At 39.3% G+C, this 25,060-nt stretch overlaps 1 protein-coding gene across 1 annotated transcript; it reads right to left on the bottom strand.

Moving 5' to 3' along the window:
* Window positions 1–25,060, bottom strand: COCH (cochlin). Its single transcript, XM_075426238.1, has 11 exons — window positions 24,895–25,060; window positions 24,769–24,813; window positions 18,864–19,020; window positions 9,113–9,246; window positions 7,886–7,948; window positions 6,970–7,014; window positions 6,734–6,881; window positions 5,586–5,689; window positions 4,529–4,755; window positions 2,533–3,049; window positions 1–1,783 (listed from the first exon to the last, which is right to left on the bottom strand). The coding sequence occupies exons 1-11, from the start codon at window positions 24,917–24,919 to the stop codon at window positions 1,608–1,610; spliced, it is 1,641 nt and encodes a 546-aa protein (XP_075282353.1). The 5' UTR covers window positions 24,920–25,060; the 3' UTR covers window positions 1–1,607.

Genomic DNA, 25,060 nt, shown 5'->3' with positions numbered 1-25,060 from the left:
TTTTCTTGCAATATATATTTCTATAAAAAGTTTATAAACTAAAGGAATTAAACATTTGCACAAAGTTGATATTGCATATGAATTTATACAGCAATAGCTGAATACTCTTATCTATAAACACATAACAAAATTAAGGATAACAATTAATAGAAAAATACAAGGCATCTTTGCCATTCATGTTTAGTGTAATGTATAGCCAGTCATAAGTTATTAAAAAAAATGCACAACAAAAGCCTGATGAATAGAATACCTTCTGTGCCAGTCCATAACTACTATGAATTTTACAATCAATAGCGGGGAAGGGATGAATAAAGGGAAACCCTAAATTGATAGGGAAAGTGCTGTTTTGTTTTCTACTGTATATTTTACTTGCAAAAAACTTTCTTTTCTAAAGAATACTTGAAGTCTGTTATTCACTCCAGGAATTTGCAATAACTTAGTGAAATATTGCGTCATTTTAATCACATGCATGAAGGTATAAAAATATCAACACATTACAAGGTATGTAATGAAAGCCTTTTTTCATGAAAACTATTCTTTCATCTTCAGAGAACCTCACACATCTTTAAAGATGTTTTTACTAGCATTAGAAAGTTGTTATTCTGTGAGCTACTGAATCCCACTCACATGTCTGCCTGCTATCCTCTTTTCTAACCATGTAATCTGATATAAATCAGTTAGGTTTCAAGGTTTGAGATACTTTTGGATTTGAATTTGAATGCTTTGAAGTCCCAGTTTGTGGTGTAATTGAATTTCTTTGCCCAAGATTCCTGTCTTTAACTGTCTAGCCAATAACAAGGCAGTAGACAGGAAAAAAATCCAGTTATCAGATATATTAAGAATATCACTGTTGACTTCAGTGGTGTAGGAAGTAGTATTATCAGCTAATATGTTAGGATCCAGATCCTCAAAAAGAACTACTGTGCCTTAAATACCTTTCAAAAATTGTGCCAAAAGAACTGAACAACACAGATCCACAGAAATCTGTGGGTAGAAGTTAAATGTCTTTTGATGTCAACTTTGCCAACCCAATGGCAGTATCATTCACAACAGCAAAAACTCAACTAGGAAAAATACCGTTTAGCTACAATCTGCCATACCTTTTCTTAAACTGCCTGGCAATAATGGATGTTGTGCAATTGAAGCAGTGGAAGTACTACACACTATCAGCAGAACTCCTTGAAAAGATACAGAATTGTAAGCTACAGAAGGCTTATAGAGGATAGTACTGTGTATTTAAAATGATATTAGTTTTAACTCATAAGAAGACATCTAGCAAGTGACAGCAAACATGTCAGAGCTGTATTGTTTCCTCTGCTGATATCTCATAGCCTTAAGTGCATGATATGCGTAGCTTTAAACTCGGGGATATTCTATACGTATCAAAAATAATAGCTGTTCGCCAAATTCTGCATTCCAGTACTAAGTACAATTTCTAACAAGCTCACAAGAATCCTTGACTGACTACAGAAACAAAAAGCAGCCCTTCTTCTCCCCTTGCATTATGATAGTATATATAAGAACAAAACACCTGTACTTTAGAGAGACCATTTCAATTTCATGATTTTTCATTTCAAAGTAGTAACATCCAACAGCAGATTTTTGTTTTATTGTCTAGAGTCCAAAAAATCTTTACAGATGCCTCTAATAATGTCAGGAACCATCTGCTCCAATCCTGTGAACTCCCTAGTGAAGAAAGTATGAGATTCTCTTGGTTCAGAAGCCATGTCTTTCAGATCATCCAGAGGTGCCCAGGCAACACCAACAGAGAAGACTGTTATTCCTACAATGTAATAGTACAGTAAGAAAAAAAAAAAGTAGTTAAGACCATTTTGCCTACGGATACAAGAAAACCAACCATTTCTACATCCATGAATTAATCTGTATCGGAAAAGCATGTTTCAATACCTGCAGTCTGTCAAAGTTGATTAGGTTTTGCCACTAAATATCAGGAATTAGCAGATTTGTCTCAGTAAGAAGCCTGAAGGAAATATGGGGTACCTTAAGAGCTAGTGTCTTAGTTGTTTTTATAGATGAATGTAGCAGTTACAATGTCAGTCTTGAAACACAAGTAACACTGTGTGAAACTATTCTGAAAATAAATTTGGATCCTCTGTGTATGCTTAGTGCTTTCAAGCATCAGCAGCCCAATAAGCTTTTTGGCCAAAACTGTTTATTTCCTTCTTAGATGATGATGCAGCAGTAATGTTGTATTGGATGGCTTCATTGGTTTGAGCTTCACTACTTGGGTCCTTATTTTTAATCTACTAATTTGTCTCTTGTTCAAGAAAATAAGACTGGGTGTACATTTTTAACTAAGTTGACATGAGTGAGTCCACCTTTACCTGCCTCTACAGTGCTGATGGAAAACAGTTCCTTAGATCTCACGTTTTCCTGAATTTAAAACAGGTATGGATACTTGATTCACTCACTGGGGCTGTATTTGCAAACTTAATTTAAAATCTTGACATTTACAGTGCAGCATAAACAGGGTTAATTAAATTCCATTGCATTTAAAGATACTGCATTTACCTGCTTTTTGTGCAGCAGCAGCAGGTCCTCTGACATCATCGTAAGACTGACCGTCAGTCAAAACAATGAGGAAATTTTTGTTAGGTCCATCCTTCATTGGCCCAAACACATTTCTGGTTGTGAAAGAAATGGCGTCACCAGTAGCAGTGCCACCACTCATGTAGCGAATGTTCCGGATAGCCGAGAGGACCTTTTCTTTTGTGGTGTAGTCTGTGAAGCTGAACTCAGTACGCTGGTCATAGGTGAACTGCACAGCTGCAATCTTGGAACCAATGTCAGAGATCTCAAAAGCCTTTGCAACGTTGCTGATGAATTCAAGCACAAGGCGGAAGTTGCTGTCTCCAACACTGCTGGAACCATCTATCAAGAAACCAATGTTGACGGAGTTGTAGCATGTCTTGCTACATAACATCTGCTCATGTGAACACAATTTTTGGACAAGAGGTTTCACGTATTTGGTAGTACCAAACCAGGTGGGCATTTGGTAAGAGAAGAAGCCGTTGTTTCGACAGACAGCCTGTTTGAAAACAGAAAGTCAACAGGTGAATACTGACACAGTAGCTAAACAGATAATAGTCAGACACCCATGTGATTTTCTTTCAAAGTTAGGTTAGAAATGGAGCCTGATGGTGGGAGTTTGGGTTGGGTTTTTTGCTTGATTGTTTTTGAAGAAATTGAGCTCAAATACCTGCAATTGAAGTCGGTGAAAGCTATAATATAGCTTATTTTATTCAATAATAAAGTCAACTCTGCCCCTTCACCTCTGGAAATTTCAAATAATTTAACTTTATTCATAACAACTGTAGAAACTGGAAATTATGGTTTTTGAAAGTCAACTAAGTCATGCTACTGAATATCTAAAGGATTGAAAGTTCTGTATTTTTGCTTATATGCTGAAAATTAGTCTCTGTGTCTGCCCTTTGAACTTAGTAAACCCTTTATTTTTTTAATCTGTAATGCCATAAATACAGACATACCATTGGATAGAAACATAGCTCCAGGTCATTCAAAGTAACATTTCTTTTTCCTCTGGCTTCTATAAGGTGCATATAAAGTGCAAGGTAATTGAGAAAGGGGTTAAATTTAAAATCGGTTCTCCAAGGTGATAACTAATTTGGCTAAGATCAAAATGCAGAAGGGGAGGGAAGACCCCGGTTGCCTCAGGCTGTGTCTTTCTGTGCCTACAAGTACATAGGAGTTGGACCTGCCTGCAATACCGCCGGGATCAGCAGCAAGCTGTCTTGTGACTAGAAGCAGCAGAGCTGTAGTGCTTCATTCTGTTCATGCTCTGAGCTATGGAATTTCTGCTGAAATTAGACATATAAAATGTCCTTGTAGAAAATGAAAGGTTTTCTCTCTGGAGAGTAAGTAAAGACCTAGTGATTAGAAAGCTCAAGTGAGAGCAGGTCATCTGTGTCTGAATTCTTACGCTAACTTGTACAGAGTAAAATTCAAAACTTTTCATCCAAGATGAACGGCTTGCATGTCAACTTGTTAGGATGTGGTGGTTGTTTTTTTTTTCCAGTCTTTTCTGTCCTGTTTGTAGTAAAAGTAAGTAAATAATCATCCAGAGAACAGGTACTGAAAGATATGCCTCCCTGCCTGCCACTTTAGCATAGGAGATGAGAGCTGTGTTTCATTGCCTACGATGCATTTAACCATACCTAGGACAGGGGATGCTCCTACTCTGAGAATCTCTGTGTAATCACAAAGTCCAGGAGCTACAACTTGACCAAGACTCTGAACTGGGAGGACAGCGATAGCACTTTGGTACCGTTTGTGTAGCCCCTGTAGCAGGAAAAAACCCCAGTGCTTCTGTAGGTTTCCTAGTGTGATTCTTTTAAACCACTTATTAGCAGGGATAATTTCATTGGCTTTTTGGAGATACTTATATATAAAATATTAAGAATTATTTCAATAGAATTTTAGCATGAAGTAAATTCTCTAGAATCATATCCATGACTGAAAAATGTATAATGATATTCTTTTCTCTTACTTTATCAATAAAACCAATGTCTTGTACCATTCCCAGCTCCTCTGTTGTGGGTTTTGCTACAGATACAATGAATACATTGACTCCAAATTCTCTGGCCACTATGCCAGCTTCTTCTGTATCATCTGAGGGCCAGCCATCTAGGAACACCACAATGATCTTGGGAATTCCTTTGCGTGCTCCGTTTTCCAAAGTGAAGAATTTCTGAGCTGTGTGCTTCAAAGCTTTCCCTAGTTTTGAAGAGAAAAAGAATATGAAGAACAAATGTGACTATGTTTTGGTACCAGTTCCCTGTATGAAATTATGCTGGACTTCTGTTATGATTACAGTTCTCACCTAGTGTAAAAGCAAAATAGCATCCCAGGAAATATGATAATAAAGAAGCTTGAGCAACCCGTAAGTTAAAAACCAACCACACAAAACCCTCCAAAAAAACAAAGCTAAGCCACCCCCACAAAAAAAAATCCACAGGTAAAGGTGAGGAAGAACTCACTGACGTTTTTTTCACCCACAGGTCTAGTTTGGTACTAGGAAGTAGCTACGTTAGTGCCTGCCAAATGGATTGGAAGGAAGAAAGTTGAGGACCTACCTAAATTTAACTTGTGAAATGCAACGTATTTGGAACACTCAGTTCGCCCAGTTGGCAAACATCTCTTCCCAACCACTTACTACTTATTCTGAGTTTATTTTAACTCTTTCATTAGCCACTCAAGAAGAAAAACTAAGCCTTTTAGATGTGAACGTGTCTCAAGGTATCAGTCTGTTACCAGTGAAAAACTCATTACTGTTTAAACACAGGAAGTGATATTTGCACTTCAACTCAAATGTGTAATGAGCTACTCTAACATCTGCAAATGAAACGTAAGATGTGGCAATGTTCTAGTGGAAAAATATTGAACCTGACTAAAATGAGCATGGCATCTAAAACACTTTCTTACCTAAATGAAGTACAAGAACTTCAGTAGATACACACACACATATATATAAATATATAAATACATATACATATATAAAAACATGTAAAGAAGTAATTTCTATTTGCACGGAACTATGAACTGACCCGTATTAGAATTGCCTCCTCTGAACCCTAATTCCTTTATGGCAAACAAAACTTCTTTTGCAGCAGTGAAGTTTTTCAGATAGAATTCAATTTTTGGGTGTTCACTGTGGAAAAATTAAACAGAGTAATGAAGTATGTAGTTCATTTTTCATACCGCTATGGCATTAACAAGTTAAAATACAATTTGAATAATTTTGTTCTTGGTCATATACACTCTTTTCTGTATTCCGAATTACTAAAATGGAAGTATTCTCCTTGCTTAATAATTCTCACAATCCTTAGAAACAAGAATTATTTACCTGGGTGGGTTAATTAAGAACAGACTCATTCTTAGGCTTATCAGGCAGCTGAAAACATTAGGTTGAAAATACAGACAGGAAAAAAAAAAATGAACATGCCAGATGTTAAACTAAATGTATTTGTGTAATTGAAAATTGGCAGATTTTCTACTATTAATATGAGAAATACCTTCTTTATAAAAAATTCCTGTAAAATGCAGTTTTAGTTATTTAACTTGAGAAGTCTTAAGTTATATTAGCTGCTGACTCAATTTGAGAAATGACAGGTTTTAGCTACGCTAAGTTTCAAGATTTCACTTTTGTTTTACAGTAGGAAACACAAAGAAATGAGGTTATCTTTGCCATATAAAGAGTACAAAGATAAGCACCTGCAGGTCAGGGAGCTGCTGCTACAAATAAATGGCCTGATCCTGCATCAGAATCACTTGGTCTACTGTGCTGAATCTCATGGCAGAATAACTGTTAAAATGGTGCATGTGCATAGCAATATGTGACAATTCTCTCTCTACAATTTTTTAAAGAAGTCCTCTCTCCTTTCAGAGTGTTTTCTGCTGTTTTACTAAGATGAGCTACAAAAGTGTCAGCATCAGAGAGGCTGCAGAAAGTCCAGAGAATATTCTGCTCGCTCTATCCAAATATCAAGTATCACAGAGGCAGAAGATGATAAAATTTTTCACATCTTCTCACATGGACATCTCCATGTAGCACACAGCAAACAGTGCTACAGCTGGAAAGCATTTGTCTTCTCTTGCTACTCCTTTGCCATCACTGAGTGAATACTATTCTGCAAAACAGGTAGTGATACTTTAATTAATTTCTCGTATTAATCACTCAGTAATCCATTCTTACCTGGCTTGTACAACTCCAACATGAGGCCCTTCTGTTCCAATTCCCAACATCACAGCTACTTTTCCAACAAAGTTTTTCTGCAAATTAAATCTACGTTGGCCGATGTTGTAACTTCCATCAATGAGAAATGCAATATCAGCTTTACAGTCTGTGAATATCCAACATAATTAGACTAACTTAACACCAAGTAAATGTTAGGATTTTGCTTTGCAAAAGTTAAATCTGTGGGTTCCTACCTTTGTTTCCAGCCTTTTTATCAAGTGGCTTCTTAGGTCTTTTACCTTCAGTGAAGGAAACAGCACGGATCATTTAAGAACAACAAGACATACAGCCAGAATTGAACCAGAAAAAGCTCAGACTCCAAGAATTACATTGCAATCTACCTGCAGTAAGAACTGTCAATTGGTTTAATTATTAAACTCGCACTACTACTGCTTTGCTCCTCAGAGAGTATTCTTTTTCAAATTAAACAGTTTAACTTTCCTTTCTACCCCTGCCTAGCTGATTTCTGAAACGCGGAAAGCCAAGTGCTTTGCTGTAGCTCACCAGCCCAAGTGCTACCATTTCTCAGTTAGCAATCTGTACAGTGCACAGTTTTACTGTTTTGGAAGCAAACTGTGACTTAAACTGTAAAGCAAATGGTCTATTCCCAAACAAAATCCAAATCCTGTATTTGCATAGCACTAACTTTCATAAAAACTGATCTAGCCTTTTACTGGCAGCATTTTCTGTGGAGAAATTCCTGTAACATCTAAATTTCTGCTATGTAATTCCCGACAGCACTCAGATGAGTAGCTTTGTAAGAAGGAATACTTTGTCTTCTCTGTTACTTAATAGGAATGAATATCCCAAGAGCTCATGGACTCTTTCCTTCCCTTATGTATGATGTCTTATCCTGTGTTAGTTGTCCAAATTAATTCAAGTTGGTTTTTTTTAATTTACATGAACACTACTGAAATCAGAATAAATTTGCCCAGTTACCAATGATTCCTCCTTCTGCTGATGGAAGATATACTGCAAAAACAAGTATTGTATATGTTTTCTTCTTTGAAAATAAATTACTCCTATGAAACATGGTATTTTAGCCAGTTGATTCACGCACTGCAGCACATTTTATCACAGGAGGCTTCCCTTGTGGCAGAGATCTCGTACCTGTAGAAGGACGTGCTGTTGATACTGATCGTCCAACTGCTTCAAGCGCAGTGTTCTTGGTACCTGTTAAAATAGTGGAAGAATACATGTACTGTATTTTAGTGTATGTAGACGAAATTGCAAATGCTTGAAGAATATTGTATTTCCAATAACCTTTCTTCATCATCTGCCATTAGCTACTCTGGGAGTAGGACACAACCTAGACATATCTTTGGTGTAATCTGGTATTGCACTGCTTGCTTTACAGGTAATGAACTTCTCCTCTGAGCTTCTGCATTTGAAACAAGAGCAGCTGATGAGTAATTACAGCATATCTTATTGACAAGAAGTTTTGAGCTGCGGTAGCCATTATTTCTAGCAGATAAATTCGGGACTTAATCTGTAGAAGTGGATTTCACTCTCACCCTCACCAAAAGCACCTGAAATTCCAAGTTCTTAGCTATTAATTAGCAATGGACACTACACAAGGATTACTATTATCTTAGAGATAGTTGGCTAAATTTTATCTGTGTAAACAATAAGAACAGACTAGGGAGATCTGTTTCCCAAACTTTGAAAGAATATACCAGAAAACACATACACTTCAACATTTTTGAAACCACAACAACATGTATAACCAGTAGGCTTCTTTATACATTTTTACGAGTGTGGTTTAACCTCACTCAGGTGACTGGGCACAATAACTGGTTTGCAATCAGGCTCAGTATCTGCTTAATGACAACATCACATCTAACGACATTATTCCTATTTTTGGAGGGTCGGTGTTCTGTTTGCAGGTAATGCTGCACAAGATCTTTGAAGGGCCTGGCAAGTGCCACTGCCTGCACGAAGGCAGGCAGGGGGAGAGAAGGGATAAAACTATACGGGCTGGAATTCGTAGGCAAACAGGACTGCAACAGCAGGATCAAAGCACTGACTTAGATCAGCTTAAACTCTCGTGGAACTGCACTGTCAACTGCCTGGTATCATGTCATTATATTCTAAATAACTGCAATCTGTTTTTATGTATCAGCTTCTGCTACAGACTAGCTGGTCTAGCTGGAATAGTACTTCAGGAAAATTGTGGAAAAATGAAGGCAAAATAATGAGTTAAAGGGAAAACTTTCGTTACTATACTTCAGATAGCAGTCACATTTTTTTATGCATACAGGAACACTGAAGAAGTTTCCTAGAGTTCTGCTAATATTTCAAATATAGTTCGCAAAATAATAAGCGTGATCCACCTACGAGTCACTGAGAAAGACGAAGCCCATCTAGCGAGCACCTGAGACTGGATCCCGTTGGCATTTACAGCAGGGTAGTTTTCCTGTCCTGGGAGAGTCTGTACCCTTACAGCTCCTCCTGCATTGGTGATCACCCCCCTGAGATACAAAAGGAATTGTTATAAATCAGACATTTTAATTGCAAGAGAATACAATACAATTATACCATTATTAGTACATAGGACACTAGCCTCCTGAAAAAGATGCCATATAGGTAGGTGGCTGTGTTCAGGCTAAAACAAGCTGTAAATTGCTGAAAAAGTCTTTTGAAAGAAACTATTCTCCAGAATGCCACACGGACTTAGGAAAAAAAAAAGTCAGGAAATTCTAAAATTCTGGCAGTGTTCAGACTGATGCAGAAGCGTGATATTTCAAGGCCATATCAATTCCTAAAGGAAAGAGCTCCAGTAAAACATATTTGAGCTCATTATGCCTCATGAATATTTGTGACTGAACCAAAATTTGTTATGCCTAGCTACAACATGACCAAAGCTAAGAAAAGTGAAAAGAAAAATTGCTCCTTATGGTGGTAATGGATATGTAGGATGTCTTGTTATGCAACTACAGTCTGAAGTCAGGAAGGGTAGGCAGTATTGACAGCAGCCATCAGATTACTGAGAATTATAAGAACAGAGCCCAAAGCATCTTATTCTTCTTATTCATGTGTAGTAATCATTAAATGTGAAATCTGAAATGAATGAAATAACTAAATGCAAGTTACTAACTGATTCCATGTAAGATTCCGGACTGCTTTCACTCTAGGCTTGGAAATACCATATCAACAGCAGGTGCAATTCAGCTGTGTAATATTCACTGACAGAGGTGCAGAGTAATACACCAAATTGCAGCTTCAGAATTTGGAATACTTAGGTAATAGTTAACAAGTCATAGCTATCCTCATTAGTTTAAGCATACTGCAATGCATTCTTAATATACAGTTATAAAGGATTAATTAAAAAAAAACCTCAGAACAAATACCAAGAAGCTTACTGATTAAAATATCTTATAAAGTCATATTCAGTATTATAAGACTATTATACTCCACAATGCCTTACTAGAAGGGTCAGTTCAGAAACGACACGAAAACTTGTAGAAAAATTTACGGAGAAAGTTTTCCAAAACTGAGAAGAGAATTGAATGTAAAATACCCAGACCCCAGACAAGTTTTTAGAGGTGAAAGCCTAGTTCTTAGAGAAGGCCACTGTCATTGTTCCCTTATTGAGTTTCAATTCATGATTCAACAAACAGGTTTTGAGATTGCCTACTAGATCTGTCCCGCCATCTGAGACCAATGAAGGAATAGCTAGTTTGGAAACCTTGCTGCTCCTTATGGACTGGGGATTGTGTGAACACCCAGCAGGACAACAGATGTATGCATTCAGGAAATGTCAGAGTTAAAAGCAGCCAAAAGACAACTTCACTATTTTTGCAGGCAATGAGGCTGTTTTAGTTGGTTGCATTTTGATACCTCAAGTAGCAATAATAGGCACTAGAAGTGTTCAGATCTCTTTTTATGTGCTACTGAAAGAACAGTCGCTATTTTTAGAGGCCAAAATTCAATGCTGAGCTTCTCCAAGAGGGAGTCAAAGCTTGATGCTTTGTAGTACCTGGGCAGGTACAGTACTGTGGGAGACAAACAACCATTTCAAGACTATTTAAACGTAGCACTGTGCACCTTTGTGTTTATCTTTCCTACTTGTTTGGCTTCCTTCTTGAAAAGAGGTTCTGTCCTAATGTGATTTAAATCATTGCAAAAGTAGAATAGTTAAGACTAGAATTCAGAAAACCTTGCATATATGTCTGGTAATATGAGGTCTGGGTATCTGTGGCAAAGGCAGTTTCCACATAAATCTCCTTGTGGACTATTGTTAAAATACATTCCTCATTCACAAACGTGATCTGTGTTTCTAAATTGAACTGTGGTTATATATATTTAATTCTTGTAGCTTAAAGGATTATGATAATATCAAAATAGACAGATAATTTCTTACCTAGGAATACTGTATACAGTATATATACAGAGAAGCTTTACTAAAGTTACCCTGAATGAGTTTAAAATCAGATTATGCAGTTGGCAAATACAAACAACACTTTAAAGTTCTTTAAAAAACAGTGAGAGAAAAACTAGACCAGAGCCTTTAACTGGTTATTTTTAAATGACAGAAAAATTCAGTTATATCAAAAAATACCTTTGCAAAAAATAACATATCAAAGTATTTAGAATATTTCAGTCTAATTAGAACATAATCTTCTTCTCCAGTACCTAGTTCTCTTTGGCATTCAAGCCTTCACTAGTGTCTCAGTCTTAATGGATAAGGAAATGTGTCAGAAATAGAATATATGTGTTTAATTGGAACAGTTTCTAGTTTAAGTTTATACACGTAAGCTTAGTGAAGCTACTTTGGGCTTGCATCAGCAAACCTGATCTATGCCCATGTTAGCTCTCAAGAAGAGCTTAGAATCTCTTCCCCCTTCCTTTGTTGTGCACTTGCAACTTTGAGTGCAGGCTGAATTAAACTCAGGAACACATTAGCACTGAAAGCTCAGCCTAAGAATTATTCCTGGAAGACATTATTTCAGCTTATTTTAGTCACAGTGTGACCAGTTGCGTCTTTAGTGTTCTATTTTGTCTATTGGTCTTTTAATTTTGATTGCCATGTAATCATTCTGGGGAAAAAATTAAAAATCTAGATAGTCTCCATCAAATTCAGAAGCTTTCCACTGAAACCAAAGTATATTTATTTGCTCCTTATCTATTTATTGAAAACATTTGATCATGTACTTCATCACAAGTCATAAAGCTCAACTGCCATCTGAAGATACACTATTTCCATATGACAGCTCTGCTATTTTAAATGCAAGTGGGGCGCTGATATTAGATGCGGATAAAACATGAATGATAGCTTTATAGAAGTTATTCCTCTTTTCTTGATATTTTGTTCTGTAGGGAAATTAACAACTGTTTAAGCCACCTTTTACAGTCTCATTGTTTTTACTTGGGATGTTTCTTCCAGCAAGTTTACTCAGAGTGCGTGCTCATATATGCCGACGCGGAATAAACCATATTGTCAGTCTGCCTTTGTATTCTGAAAGAGACTGGTAAATTCCTTTCTGCGGTCATTTACAATTGACTTCAAAAGGGAGATCTTGATCATCTTGTGTAGATCTGCAGTGATATTTAAACAGTGAAGAAGTGCCTATGCATTTCCTCAGAATGATCTATGTTATTACCATCTGCTTTGATTTTCACTACTGTTCTTTGCTCCTGTGTGATTGACTTGCATGCCACAGCTGTTTTGATTAAACTGGAACTCTGCAGATTTTCCAGGAACAGCTTTCACTTCTCACTCACTATGTTTCATGCTACTGCCAGGGCTGCTTGGCAGCAACTTTATATAAAGCTGAGTCCATTCTCTTGCCTAGCTTCACTGTTAATAACAAATTGTAATTTATACCTAAGTGGTATTTTTAACTCAAAAACGCACACAAATTAAACAGAAAAGCAGATACACGAGGAAGCAATCCAGTACCTCACCGCACAATAGCTCATGGGAGAAAATATACTGGCCAAGGTCTTATGAAATATAGGAATTTAATCTAAAACATACTTAAAAATCTGAATTGAGGTATACAAGCAGATGGGATTGAAGTTTTTTAAAGCCTCATGCATCTCCTCCAAGTAAAGTGCAAGAATTGTTTAGCTGCCCTCTCAGAAAAAGACACACAGGGCTGGCTTGTCTTTGCTGAATTTTGAAGATATTTCAATTTTTCAAGGAGCCTGCACATCAAAACTGATGCCTGTACAACAGAGACTTTTCCAGCCATGGGAGATGACCCTGACAGATGTAACTGCAGTCAGTAATCTTAAACACAGCAGTAGAAAGATGAAATAACATCTCCTGTTAAAAGAAAGAGGAAACAAGATTTTCACCTTTTGAAAAATCTTTTTCCTCTGGGTAAATTTTCCATTGTTTCTTAGAATTTGTAATAGTTTTGGCAGATTTGGCTGATGGAGAGAGCACTTATTGCAGCACACTTACAAGCTACTGACTTGTTTAAAAATGTTGGAGATGAAGCCAAGAAGATTTCCTTAAACAGGCTTAAATTCTAAGTGTAGGGTAAGGATCAGCTAGATAAAATTGTCTAAAGATAACAAAACATTGTCAGTGAAATACACAAAGATTGTTTTCCCCCCTGGTGTGTAATAACATTAAAGAGTGAAGAGAAATAGATATGAACACAGACTAAGAGTTCTACACTAAGGAAAGGCCCTAAGCCCAAGGGCAGCAAAGCAGCAACTGGGCTGTTAAACGAAGTACACATTGAGCAGACTTAGTCTTGCCATCAAGAAGTAAAATGCTTGCTCAGAAACTCACATGGTATGTTTTTATGCTAATCATTATGCTCATCCTAAATGCCTGTAGGTAGGCTATCTGCTTTTTTCAGCAGAAGAGAGCGAGCAGAAAGATGAAGGCCTGCCAGGCTATCCAAGAGCATAATTTTGTCCTGAAGGTTCCTGTTCCCGTTGCTAAGAGTGCTGGCTGTGATAGCAGCTGCCATTCCCTATAAGGTCCTTGGGAGAAAACACTTATCCTCAGGGACTTAAGACAGCTGAATTACCCGAGTTCCCATCTTTCCTTCCTACTGTCAGCAGCTGCATCAAACTCCTTCCACATCATTCACCTTTCTCCATCACTCCAAAGAGCATCCGCCCCTTCTCCAAACTGCAGCCTCCTACTTCTGCCCGATTGCCTTCCATCACTGACACAGAGCTGCTCAGGGGCTCATGCCAGCATCCCCTGGCCCCCTAGCCTGTGCTTTTGCTGTCTCCTCTGCACTCCTGTTGCTTTTGGCAGGAAAGAAGGCTCCGCAGCAGAAGCAGGCACCATACCAAAGTTTCCCAGGGGATCTACAGGTGCTCAGAAATCCCTCTGGCCAGACAACCTCGGTCAATATTCTTCTAGCAAACTCTAGGGCAGCTCAGGGGCCATCATCTGTGCGTGTGGTCACTGTGGCCAGCTTGGCAATACCATGGTATGCTTTTGTTACACTTGAGTTCTGTGACGCCAGTGTTTAATTAGAAATGGTTCCACCCTGTGACTAGCTAGGAAGGATATGAAAAAAACCTATTTCACATCTAAACACTACTCCCTTGGGCTAGGTCTCTATTTAGTGGAATTGGCACTAGAACAGAACTACACAAGCTGAGAACCTAGTCGTTCATTTGACCTTCTGATTATTAATCCAATTAATCACTCAATGGTAGATTTAACTCAGTTCTTCATGCCTGCATAGTGTCAGCCTGGTAGGAGGTTCTCCATTCTTCCCCCAACAAATAAATCTTTTATTCTCCTGCCCAGAAAAGAACAATATTAAATAAATATTCTGCTTCCTGAGAGTAATTATACATAAAAAAAGGACAGAAAAAGCCAAATATAACAAACTAAAACAGCCAGAAAGCTTATTCATCTGTAGTATACAGAACTATTCATAGCTGAATTCTACTAAATTCTTTACAGGCACTAGATAGTATTTTATTGCATTGATAATTGCCTTAGTAATGGAACTAGTCATAGGAAGAAACATTATTTAGTTTATATAAAATTAAGGAATCGGGCCTCAGTTTGGATGCAGCACACAAACTGGAATGTACATGAGGGGAGAACTGACCCATGCTCACACAATCATTTTCAGTTAAGTGGATAGTTGTTCGACTGTGCTTCACGTAAGAGCAACAGTCACCGCAGCGGCACAGGCCTGGCACTCAGCAGTGCTTAAGGTTTAGCACTCACCGTGCAATGAAATCTAGGGCATGCCTAGTTGTAAACTAGATGCAATTGTTTCAGTTATTTGGAAGAAATTTCCAACATTCTCAAAGCAGGTATCTAGCTATATCAGAATAACAGCAAATTATGGTAATTGGTTGTTAGCAATATGTTCTTGGAGTTACTTTGACACCAATATGGAGCTTAGCCAGTGCAACAAGGTGGAGGTTTTTTTGTATGTTATTGTTGGATTTTGTAACCTGCACTGAAATTCATTGAGAATTAAACAGCTATCGCCCCTCCTCCTTCCAGCAATCCTTTTTTTACCAGGACCAGTATTCATGAGCAAAGCCAACAAAACATTCTCACGTAATAAATTCTGTCCCAAACATGAAAGGCTGGCAGGACTAACAGCCCCCAACTTAAAGGCAGTCTCCAAAAAACAGCAGTTCTAAATAGAAGATTTTTCACCTGTAGTCTGCTTTTTCAAAACACTGTACTACAATTTATGATATTCAGAAGACTTGAGCATTATTAATGTACATCTTTACTGGAAGAGGCAGGTTAGAATGGTAGGTGTGTTTTAGTCCCTTCATTGCTATTAGAGCCCTCTGTGTTCTTGCAACATCTGTGCAGACACATTGTTAGAGTTTGGTTTTACAAATAGGGGTGCATGTGTCACCAGAGGTATAATTTGGATTGACACTGACCATGGAAAAAATCCATATTTTAACATGCTCCTATGCTTCTGGGCTGGAGAACAATAATACACATAGTTTATAAGGTCTTCACTAAAGTCTGTACTTAAGTGGTGTATAAATGCCTGTGCTTGATTATCTTAGGGGAAGACTACGCAAATCTTGAAGGTATCTGCTGCTTCTATTTCTTGTAGCTCCTTTTGTAAATATGTTGATTTTTCTGGTGCTGATCTAAGAATTATATAGAAAAGTCTAGATCATGTGAATGTTTTTCAGCTTTTTCAGTATTCTAGCTTTTTAATATTCCACTTTTCAGCATTTCCAGTACTTCCAGCATTTCAATATTCGACTTTTTCTAACTCCTGATTATGTAAATTAATGGGAGATTCCCTCTGAGGTACAAATCTGGAGAAAAACAGATCTTGCAGCCTAGCTGCATGGGGCTTGCTGTTGTCCTGCAGCTGGTGCAGCACCAGCTCCCAGCTACCAGGGAACCAACCCCACCATCTTTCTTGGTGGGACTTCCAACCATCAAATCATCGCCACTGGCGTGGGAGGTTTAAGATCACTGATTAGTTGAACTGCCTAGGAACTTTCGCCACATTTCAAAACACTCAGTCTCAAGTGCCTTTGGAAAAAAAGATCTTGATAGCAAAAGCTTTTTTTCCTCTTTAAGCAAAGAGATCTTTGGCAACCAGTAAAGAAAAGAATGTTAAAAATAAATGCCTACATCACTAAACACAAATGTTGTCTCAGAAAAGAGAGAACAGGAAGAAATGTCAGTTTTCCTCTATAACCTTTTTTTTTTAAATAAAAAAGACATTTGAACCAGACATTCTTTCACAAACTTTTTATATATACTTAAACTATGAAAAGTGAAGAACTGAAATGTAACTTATTTTTTAAACACTCACGAAGACACTTAAAGCAAACTGAATGGAGGCATTCATTCTTTTAGCAGAAGGATTGAAGCAAAGCAATAATTGTTCTAGCAATAAAACTCAGAGGGATATAATCATCTTTGAAACTAACTCTTAAGCTTTAAGAACAAATACGCAGACCCCCACAATACCTCCCAAGTTTTCTCTAGCTGCCCCATAGTACCTTAGGTCTTAGTCTCCTTCATGACATTTGAGAAATTCCAGACAGAATTTCTACTCAAAACTTCTCCTTAAATCCAATTTTTTAAAAAAATATTTAGTTTTACCTTACTTAGGAGTTTAAATACTATAAAAGTATCCTAAACTTTGTAAATCTTGTTAAAAGTTATAGGATTTTAGTTGACATTTTAAATAAGTTTCTGGATAGTAATGAGAGCCCTCTAAATATTATTTAAAATGCTTAATATGTATTTTATGGCATTTAAATTATCAAGCGATGAATGTTAAAAAATTTTTACTCCTTTATCTTCTAGTCATTTATTTCTCTAAAATTTTAGGGTTTTTTAAATAAAAAAATACTCTATTAAGAGTTCAGCATCATATCATTATATTCTAAAAGAGTTTCTTTCTGTTGTGTGGGGATAAGAAACTATTCCTCCATTTCTTTTAAACACTTTGTTTCACTTAAGCTTTTAAGAATAGTTTCAGCCGTTCTGCAAAGGCAGCAGTAGTGTTATCTGGAATATATAAATATAATAAAGATGGTGTGACTTTTTTTTGTTTCAACTGTAGCTTATGTATATCTTAACACGAATGTACCTAGAAGCTAAATTAAACTAGTTTTAAAGAAGTTCAGTGATGCTTGAAGGGATTCTGGATAACTTACACTGTAATCCACAAATGCTAATGAAATCTCATTCATAGGAACAGAACATTAAAAAGGTCACTAAAGTAGTATGATACCTAAATATAATGATTTATGTCAAGAGTACATCTTGAAACCCAGGTAATTTAGATTGCATGTATGATGAAGTCTTAATTTTAAATATACTAATAATATTTAATTATAGAATGCTCAGAAATTCAATAGGAAAAATTTGGGCAGGATGATCTAGTCCTTACTTTTGCTTCAAGATAGGGTCAATTATAGCTATCTAGTTATTCTAGACAGATGGATGTCTATCTGTTTTTGGAAACTGCACTGTCTGTTGCAGTTCCTATAAAATCCCAGGCCATCTATTCTCTATCCTTATTGTTAGGCTTTTCCTCATGTCTATTCCAAGTTTCTGTTGCTGAAATGTCAGTCTTAAGAGTCAGAACACCTTACAAAGTTTTGAATCTGCTTTGTGGCAGGAAGGATATTGTGAAGAGGTCTAAGTGAACCAGTATGATATTGTACAGCCAGTTAATAGATGAAGCTAAAAATTCTCCTTTAATAACCAAAAACTTTCTCAGAGTATTGAAATCAAAGTCTGAATCTCCCTGTAGACTGATAGTCAGGAATCAGTCTGGCTTCCACAGGCATCTGAAATAGATATCTCACTGTCTCCAGCTGGTTTTGTCCAATATTTCTGTATTAAAAATAGATCCAAGAGAATTTACCTTGCAAATAAGTAATTAAATCTTTGTCTTTCCTTAAAAAAATCCCCAACCAAACAGATAACCTCAATATTTCTGCCAGCCTGTTTTCCTTCGCCTGTTCAATTATTATTGCTTCTCTAATGACATCTATTTAACATGGGTTATCGGGATATTTTTCTTACTCTTTAGTTTTCAGTTTGATACAGGAGTGAATTCAGCTAGATACTGGTCTAATTAAGAGATCATTAAGCAGGCTAACACCCAGAAAGCAACTGTCAGAAAAGAAATGCTATAACAAAAAAACCCCCAAACTTAACACTAATTGAAATTGATAGTCTGTAGACCACACAGGCAAATCACAGGTAGGTTTGTTTGCATAGAAGCTTAAAGTGATTTCAACAATTTCAGAAAAATTGTCATATAAAGGAAAGTCAGAAGGTGAATCTGGTTTTATTCTCCAATTATTTACAATTTACACTGTATCCTTCCATGTCTACCAGTGACACATACATAATCTTACAGTGAAAGTCCATCTGCTGCTGTGCCATTTCAGAGAAAGTTAATAAAGCAGTTTTCAGGAACACATAAACACAACTCAGATAACTTGCAAGCCACCTAGCCATTCTTTTTTCCCCTCGTTCTCTCTTCTCCTAATGATGCTGCTATTGAGTTAGTGTCTCCCAAAGTCCAGAAAGCTCTTTATTATGATGGCGTCAAAAGGTTAAAGTTTAAAGGTGTGGCAAAACTATATAAACTTGCTTAACACATTGATTGCCAATTATCTGACTTACCTGTGTATGGCAGCTCCACAGATACTGGAAAGAGAGGCATAAATTCCATCCCCAAAGACATAAAATTGCCACAGAGGACAGTCTGCTGGGCAAAGGACATCTTCTGTCTCCTTTCTAAGGTCAAGTCCTCTTGTATAGCAAGTGATAGCAGTGGAAGCTAAAGACAAAAAAAAGAAGAACCTGTGATCTGAAATTCTTAAGGGCTTGTTTTGTTGGTTTTTTTTTTTTTAATATCTCCACAGTTTCCAAGTTTTAAGCAGTGTTTGAACTTGAAATTAGTAATTGAAGTGTCTCATCTTATGCTTCAGTATGTCTATAGACATCTTTGGAGCTTACAAATGTACAGTTATGACAAGGAAGAACACACAAATTATTTATGGGAAAGAAACTGAAGAAAAAGGTAGAAAGGGTAAAAAAAAATATGAGCAAACACCACTAAACCAACATTAAAATAATATCCAAAGAATATTACGGGGGGGAGCAATTCACATCTGTAAGTTTACTGCAGAGACAGAAGGGCAAGCGGAGGACCTTCACAGGCTGGTGGAACACAGGAGTGGGCGACACTCTCCAAGGGAGAAATTAAATGACTCTGGTGTTCCCACAGCTATCTCCAGCCATGGGACATCTATGAATCACTTGGAAAACTCTGAACCTTCTCTCCAGCAGCATTCATGAAGCAGGTTGACAGCAGCATTTCCCATAGCCCCTGCAATAAATCCTACTGAGGCCAAAGTAGACAAAAAAAAAAGGAGTACCCATCTCCTTGCTCCAGTAATACAGTAACATCTAGAACATTCATATCAATTCATCACAATGAAGTTTACATCATGGAATGTCTGATTCACCCAGTAAGACAGAAGTTATTTATTCAGCTGAGGGACATGCATTTTTCACATAAAACTCTGCCTTTTTGTTTTTTTCCTGAAAAGTTGCTCCTCAGGTTATCATCATCAAGCTTTCACTGCGCTTGCATGTGTGCAATGTAGGTATGCACAGATTTACATCAGTATACAGTTTTACTTGGCAAATTGATGCTTTTTCTTTGGAAACTTAGAGGTCATTATCCTGGATACTTTACTAGCATCCTTCTACTACACAGGACAGCACGTTCAGCTGGTCTGATAGCAAATTAGGGCTTTGGCTTAGATCAACATCAATTCACCATCACAAGTTCAACCCGTGGCTGGATATTTATTCTGAACTTGCTAGGAGCACATCACAAAATCACAGAATGGTAGGGATTAGAAGGGACCTCTGGAGATCATCTAGTCCAACCCCCCTGACAAAGCAGGTTCACCTAGAGCAGGTTGCACAGGACTGCATGCAGGCAGGTTTTTAATATCTCCAGAGAAGGAGAATCCACAAACTCTCTCAGCAGCCTGTTCCAGTGCTCCATCACCCTCCTTGCTGAGCACTAGAAGGTGTAAGAACCTTTTCTATATGCACTTTGGAGCATTACTTTTCCACAACATGAAGATGAGAGCTGACAGAGCCTGGCCAATGTATAGTGCATACACCACAGCATTATATCCCAAGGGAGGTATGGTTTAGGGGATCAGTGACCTGTCTTTCACCTGCTTCCCTGTTCACTCTTCCCCTATGGTGTTTACTGACCCTGAGGTAAGCTGCTGTTATTTGAAAGTATTTGGAGCACACACTGTTCCTCATCAGCAGATGGAAAGATCATACTCCCTGCAAATCTCACTGACTTTAGACCCAAACAGAACAGTTACAGCCAGAGGTGCACAGGGAAGTGTGTCTGTTCATTCTGGCTCCATAAATCAAACATGTATGTTCATAGACCATGCAGATAGTTTTACTCTTAAGTATATGTAATCCTCATTAACACTATAATGAAATGACATTAAACTACCTAATCACATCTTCCTGAAAAGCCTTTGCGGCTATTTGTCAGCACAAATATGTGACTTAAATATGCTAAATACGTCTATATTGTCCAGAGCAAGAAAAAAGAAAGCATAAATACTTATTTCATTTTTCCCTTCTCAAAATAATAAAAGCTGTTTACCTAGCAAGACACTGTATAGTAATTTAATCCAATTCTCAAGTACCTTAAGAAATTAAGAAGTTTCTCTTAGGATTCAGTCTTACCTACTCACATCCTCTCCATGTTTAGTCTTACACATTTTCCTTAAAAACAAACATCTGAAAAACCAAGTAGAAACACCATGCTTACACCTAGAAACTCCATTTTAAAAGTGCTATATTACTGATATTACACTGAAAGAAGTCGATTTGCTTTGCTGTTTGAGTCCCCCAATTCATTCATGAAAAAGTTCTGCGAATGTGTTAGCCAATTACTGGGCACTAATCAAGTAGTATCCACCAAGTGACAACTAGCAAGACCATCAGAATCAAGCAGCAGCTGGAAGGCTGGATGTCCCTGGAAGAATCACTGCAATGAGCATCACCAGTTATCTCTGCTCTCATAGTACTGCTTGTGCTATGCACCTGCAACATTTTTCCAGCCTCTAAAAGGGCAAGACGCCACAGGAAGTTTTAATACCTATCATTTCTACTGTCTGTACTTGACTGTATGCACAGCCTGCCAAAGACTTCAAAGACAATAATTACCCTGTATCACTTGGGGGTCTGTATTTCCCTCGCTACCCGGTACTTACCAATTACAGTCATACATGAGACTAACGTTTTACATAGCACAGAAGATGGAAAAAAAACAAAACAAATCACCATCTTGCTGTGTTTTCCCTGGCTATGAAAACACAGAAATCCATTGTAGCCCAGCTCTGGGATTTTTATGCAATGGCAGCCTAAATACTGTCATGATCCTTGTCTACCCCATGAGAGTGGGGCTTCCGAGGGAAGGGAGCAAGTTGCTGCTGTGTGAACTGCAGAGCTGACATCCTGTAGCTAGGGGCTCCTGCAGTTAGTACCTCAGCTGGACCAGCACAGGGGTAATAACACACACTTTCAAGTGCATGACCTGTTAATTAAAAAGCAACAACTTTTTTTGTCTATGTAGGCAGACACAGATTTCTATAACTTATAATTCTATAACTGAGATTAACATTCCTAATATTAGATGCAGTGTCAAAACAGTAAGTACTGGGTACCAAATATAAGACTTCAGACATAACTGCAGTGGATTTTGTTCTTCCTTGTTAGTTAATGTATCATCAGCTATCCAACCCATAAAACTACAACTAGTCCATTGCAAACAGGAAAACTTCTTAGTCAGGTCTGAATACTAGATAATATAGAATAGTTCTCTGCCAGCCTGCATGCTAATTATTCTCCCGAATTTCATATGTAACATTGTTATTAAAATTGAAGAAGGTGGTTGGTTTCGTTAGTGTATCCAAGATACTTCATCATAGCAGAAACCTCCAAAGAGACAGATTTATATCTGAAGTAACTCAGATAAAACCCATATGTTTTAATCACCATAACTTAAGTATGCAAGAGCAGTAGCAGTTGAGGCATTTCTCTGGATACTTATGAGATCCAGCACTCTAAATCCATGTATTTTTGGAAGAGGGCAAGGCAAGCTTGTAATTTACAAGAAAGGATTCAGTCCTAGACTCCTACTCGTTCTGCACTCTGGTGAAGACTAGAGACCTACATGATGTGACATAAAATTAGGCCTTCAGAACTGTAGCAAAATGACCATGATCCCACTCTGTCAAGACACACACTCTTTAAGGCTCACAGAAACATGCTACATCAGAGTACACCATAAAAGTGAAGTACAAAGAAAAGAGATTGTATTTCTTCCTCATTTAAGCCATATTTAAAGGTAGGGTTGAAAGTCTTCCATCACTGTTGACCTAAAAAAGAAAAAAAGCAAACACTCACTTCTCTCCCAAAACCTCCATCCAGTAACCATGCTTTCAATCACTCCATCTGTTTCCATCTTTTTGGTGCTTCATCCCATGTGCTCTGATTTGCCCTGAAATGATTGCCTGTTTCTTACGCTCTTACGCTACAAAATTCTCAATTTTTGACAGGAGTTATTAATTTAAAAGAATCTAGAAAAATCAAATCCCTAGCCAAAATCTGAGCTTTTCTAATCACAAAGTCCCCATGCATTGCTTTGGGAAAGCAGAGTTTGTTTATATAAAGGAAAAAAATCCCTATGTACATTATTAAAAAAAATATCAGATATTACTAGGAGTAAGATAGCCTTATGAGTCATAAAATAGTGAAGCACATCCCTACTATCCTTCTTACTCATTGTATTATTTCGTATTGTTTCTCTGCAAAACAGGAAGATTTGAAGTCCTTTATCTTGAGGATTTAAACAAGCCTGCTTTTTCTATCTCCCACAAACCTTATCCACTCTAGAAAAAAAACCCATACTAGTAGAAATATATCTGTTTATGTTTTGGAAAACATGTTCACAAATTGCATACTAATTCATGTAATCTTAAGTACATACCCTGTTCTGGACAAGGGCAATGGGATGTAAAAAAAAATTGGTCAGGGCTATATCGTTCCTTTCAATCTGAGACTTGCCCTTTTCTCACCAACTTAGGGTTGCTCACCATATGTTCACCCACCCTATGAAAGTCTCACGTGTGGTAACTGGAGCTGTTGAACTCGGCGGTATTTGTATGTTTCAGGGGGAGTATGAGGAAAGTTGCAAGACCCTTTAAGATCTCCCTTGAGTAGTTATGAGCCTAAATACAGTAGATTTTTGGGGACGCTGATGTTCTTTCATTGCTTTGAACAACAAAGTTTAAGCACTTTTCTAAGAGTTCCTGCAAACTTCTAGTTCAGTAACAAAACGCTGCTGAATTTAGGCTCAGAATAACGGTAAGAGACAGCATCTCGCAGTAACTGTTCACATTTTGTTTTACAAGCACGTCCTGGTACCGATATTCCATTTTGCCAACATTCCCTTAATGTTATTTTAGCTCATTCCGGATACCTTCAGATTACAGCGGCTTCTTCTGCAACCCCGGGAGGAAGCATTACAGAAAACTTCTCACTTGTTTCCCAAAAGACTGTCGGCGCTTCGTCTGTAACACGCCTGTAAAACAAAAAGGAAAGGAATCGGGGTGGGAGTAGGTTTTCTATTGCTGTGCATTTCCCCCGCCCCCCCCCCCCCCCCGCTTTTAGCCATAGCGCTCCTGCGACGTACAGCTGTTACCAGCTTGTCACAGAAGAGTTTCTCCGAAAGCTCGGCTGCACGCAGACCGAGCAGCGGATCCCGCTTCCGAACGCCGGCCGCACCCCGCTCGGAACGGCTGGCGGTCACTCACCTTCTGCGGGCCCGGCCCGCGGCTGGCAGCGGTGCGCTCCGGGGCTCCTGCCCTCCCGGGGCGAAGGGCTCCGCTGGAAGGGGCCGGCAGACCGCCTGCCTCCTGCCGCCGCCGCGCTCCTCCCGCCGCCGGCTCCCGGTCCCGCGGGCTGGCCCCGCTGGTGCCCGCTGCCCGGCCCCCGCCCCGCTCGGCGCCTTGCGCGGGTTCTCTCGCTCTCCAGGTCAAAACAACGGCGGGGCGGGTTTGAAACAGCTTCTAAGCGGTTCCGCGGTCCGAAGCGCGCCGGGGATGCTCGGGGTGGCAAGCAGGGCGTGAGCCCCGCACCGCCCGCACAGGCGCTCCCCCGCTCGCCCTCGACGGGGCCGCCCGTCGCCGCTGCTCCTGCTCTGCCTCTCCCCCGGGCACCCTCCGCGGCCTCCCCCGAGGAGCCCGACATGGCGGGGCCCGGCCGGCCTCCGCGCAGCCCTCCCAGGGGGCAGCGGCCCGTCCGAGCCCCGCGGGGACCCTCCACGCGTTCCGGCAAGCGGCGGCCGCGACCGGGAGGCGCCGAGCCGGTACCCGCGGCCGGGCGTCCCCGGGAGCCCTCACCTCCCGGCGGGGAGGCGCGGCCCGAGGGGGAATCCCCCCGGCGGGGAGGCGGAGGGCGGCCAACTCACCCGAGCCGTCGCTCCCGTGCACGGGGCCGGAGAGCAGGAAGGCGCCTGCGAACAGACAGGGAGCCGGTCGGGTCGGGTCGGGCCGGGGCGATGCTCCGCGCCCGGCCCGCTCCCCGCGCTACCCACCGAGGAGAAGGGGTGCGAGCGACATGGCGGCAGGCCGCGCCCGCACCCCGGGCAGCCGACAGCGGAGGCGAGGCGAGCGGCGCGGCACAACGCAGCCTGCCCACCGGACCAGGCCACCCCTCCGCCGGCTGCCGGCCCCTCTGCCGAGCCGTGCAGCCGGCGGCGC

The sequence above is a fragment of the Opisthocomus hoazin genome, chromosome 7, assembly GCF_030867145.1.
Source record: "Opisthocomus hoazin isolate bOpiHoa1 chromosome 7, bOpiHoa1.hap1, whole genome shotgun sequence".
Classification (NCBI taxonomy): domain Eukaryota; kingdom Metazoa; phylum Chordata; class Aves; order Opisthocomiformes; family Opisthocomidae; genus Opisthocomus; species Opisthocomus hoazin.
Note: the sequence above shows the minus strand (reverse complement) of the source record. Positions and strands in the feature narration are given on the sequence as shown.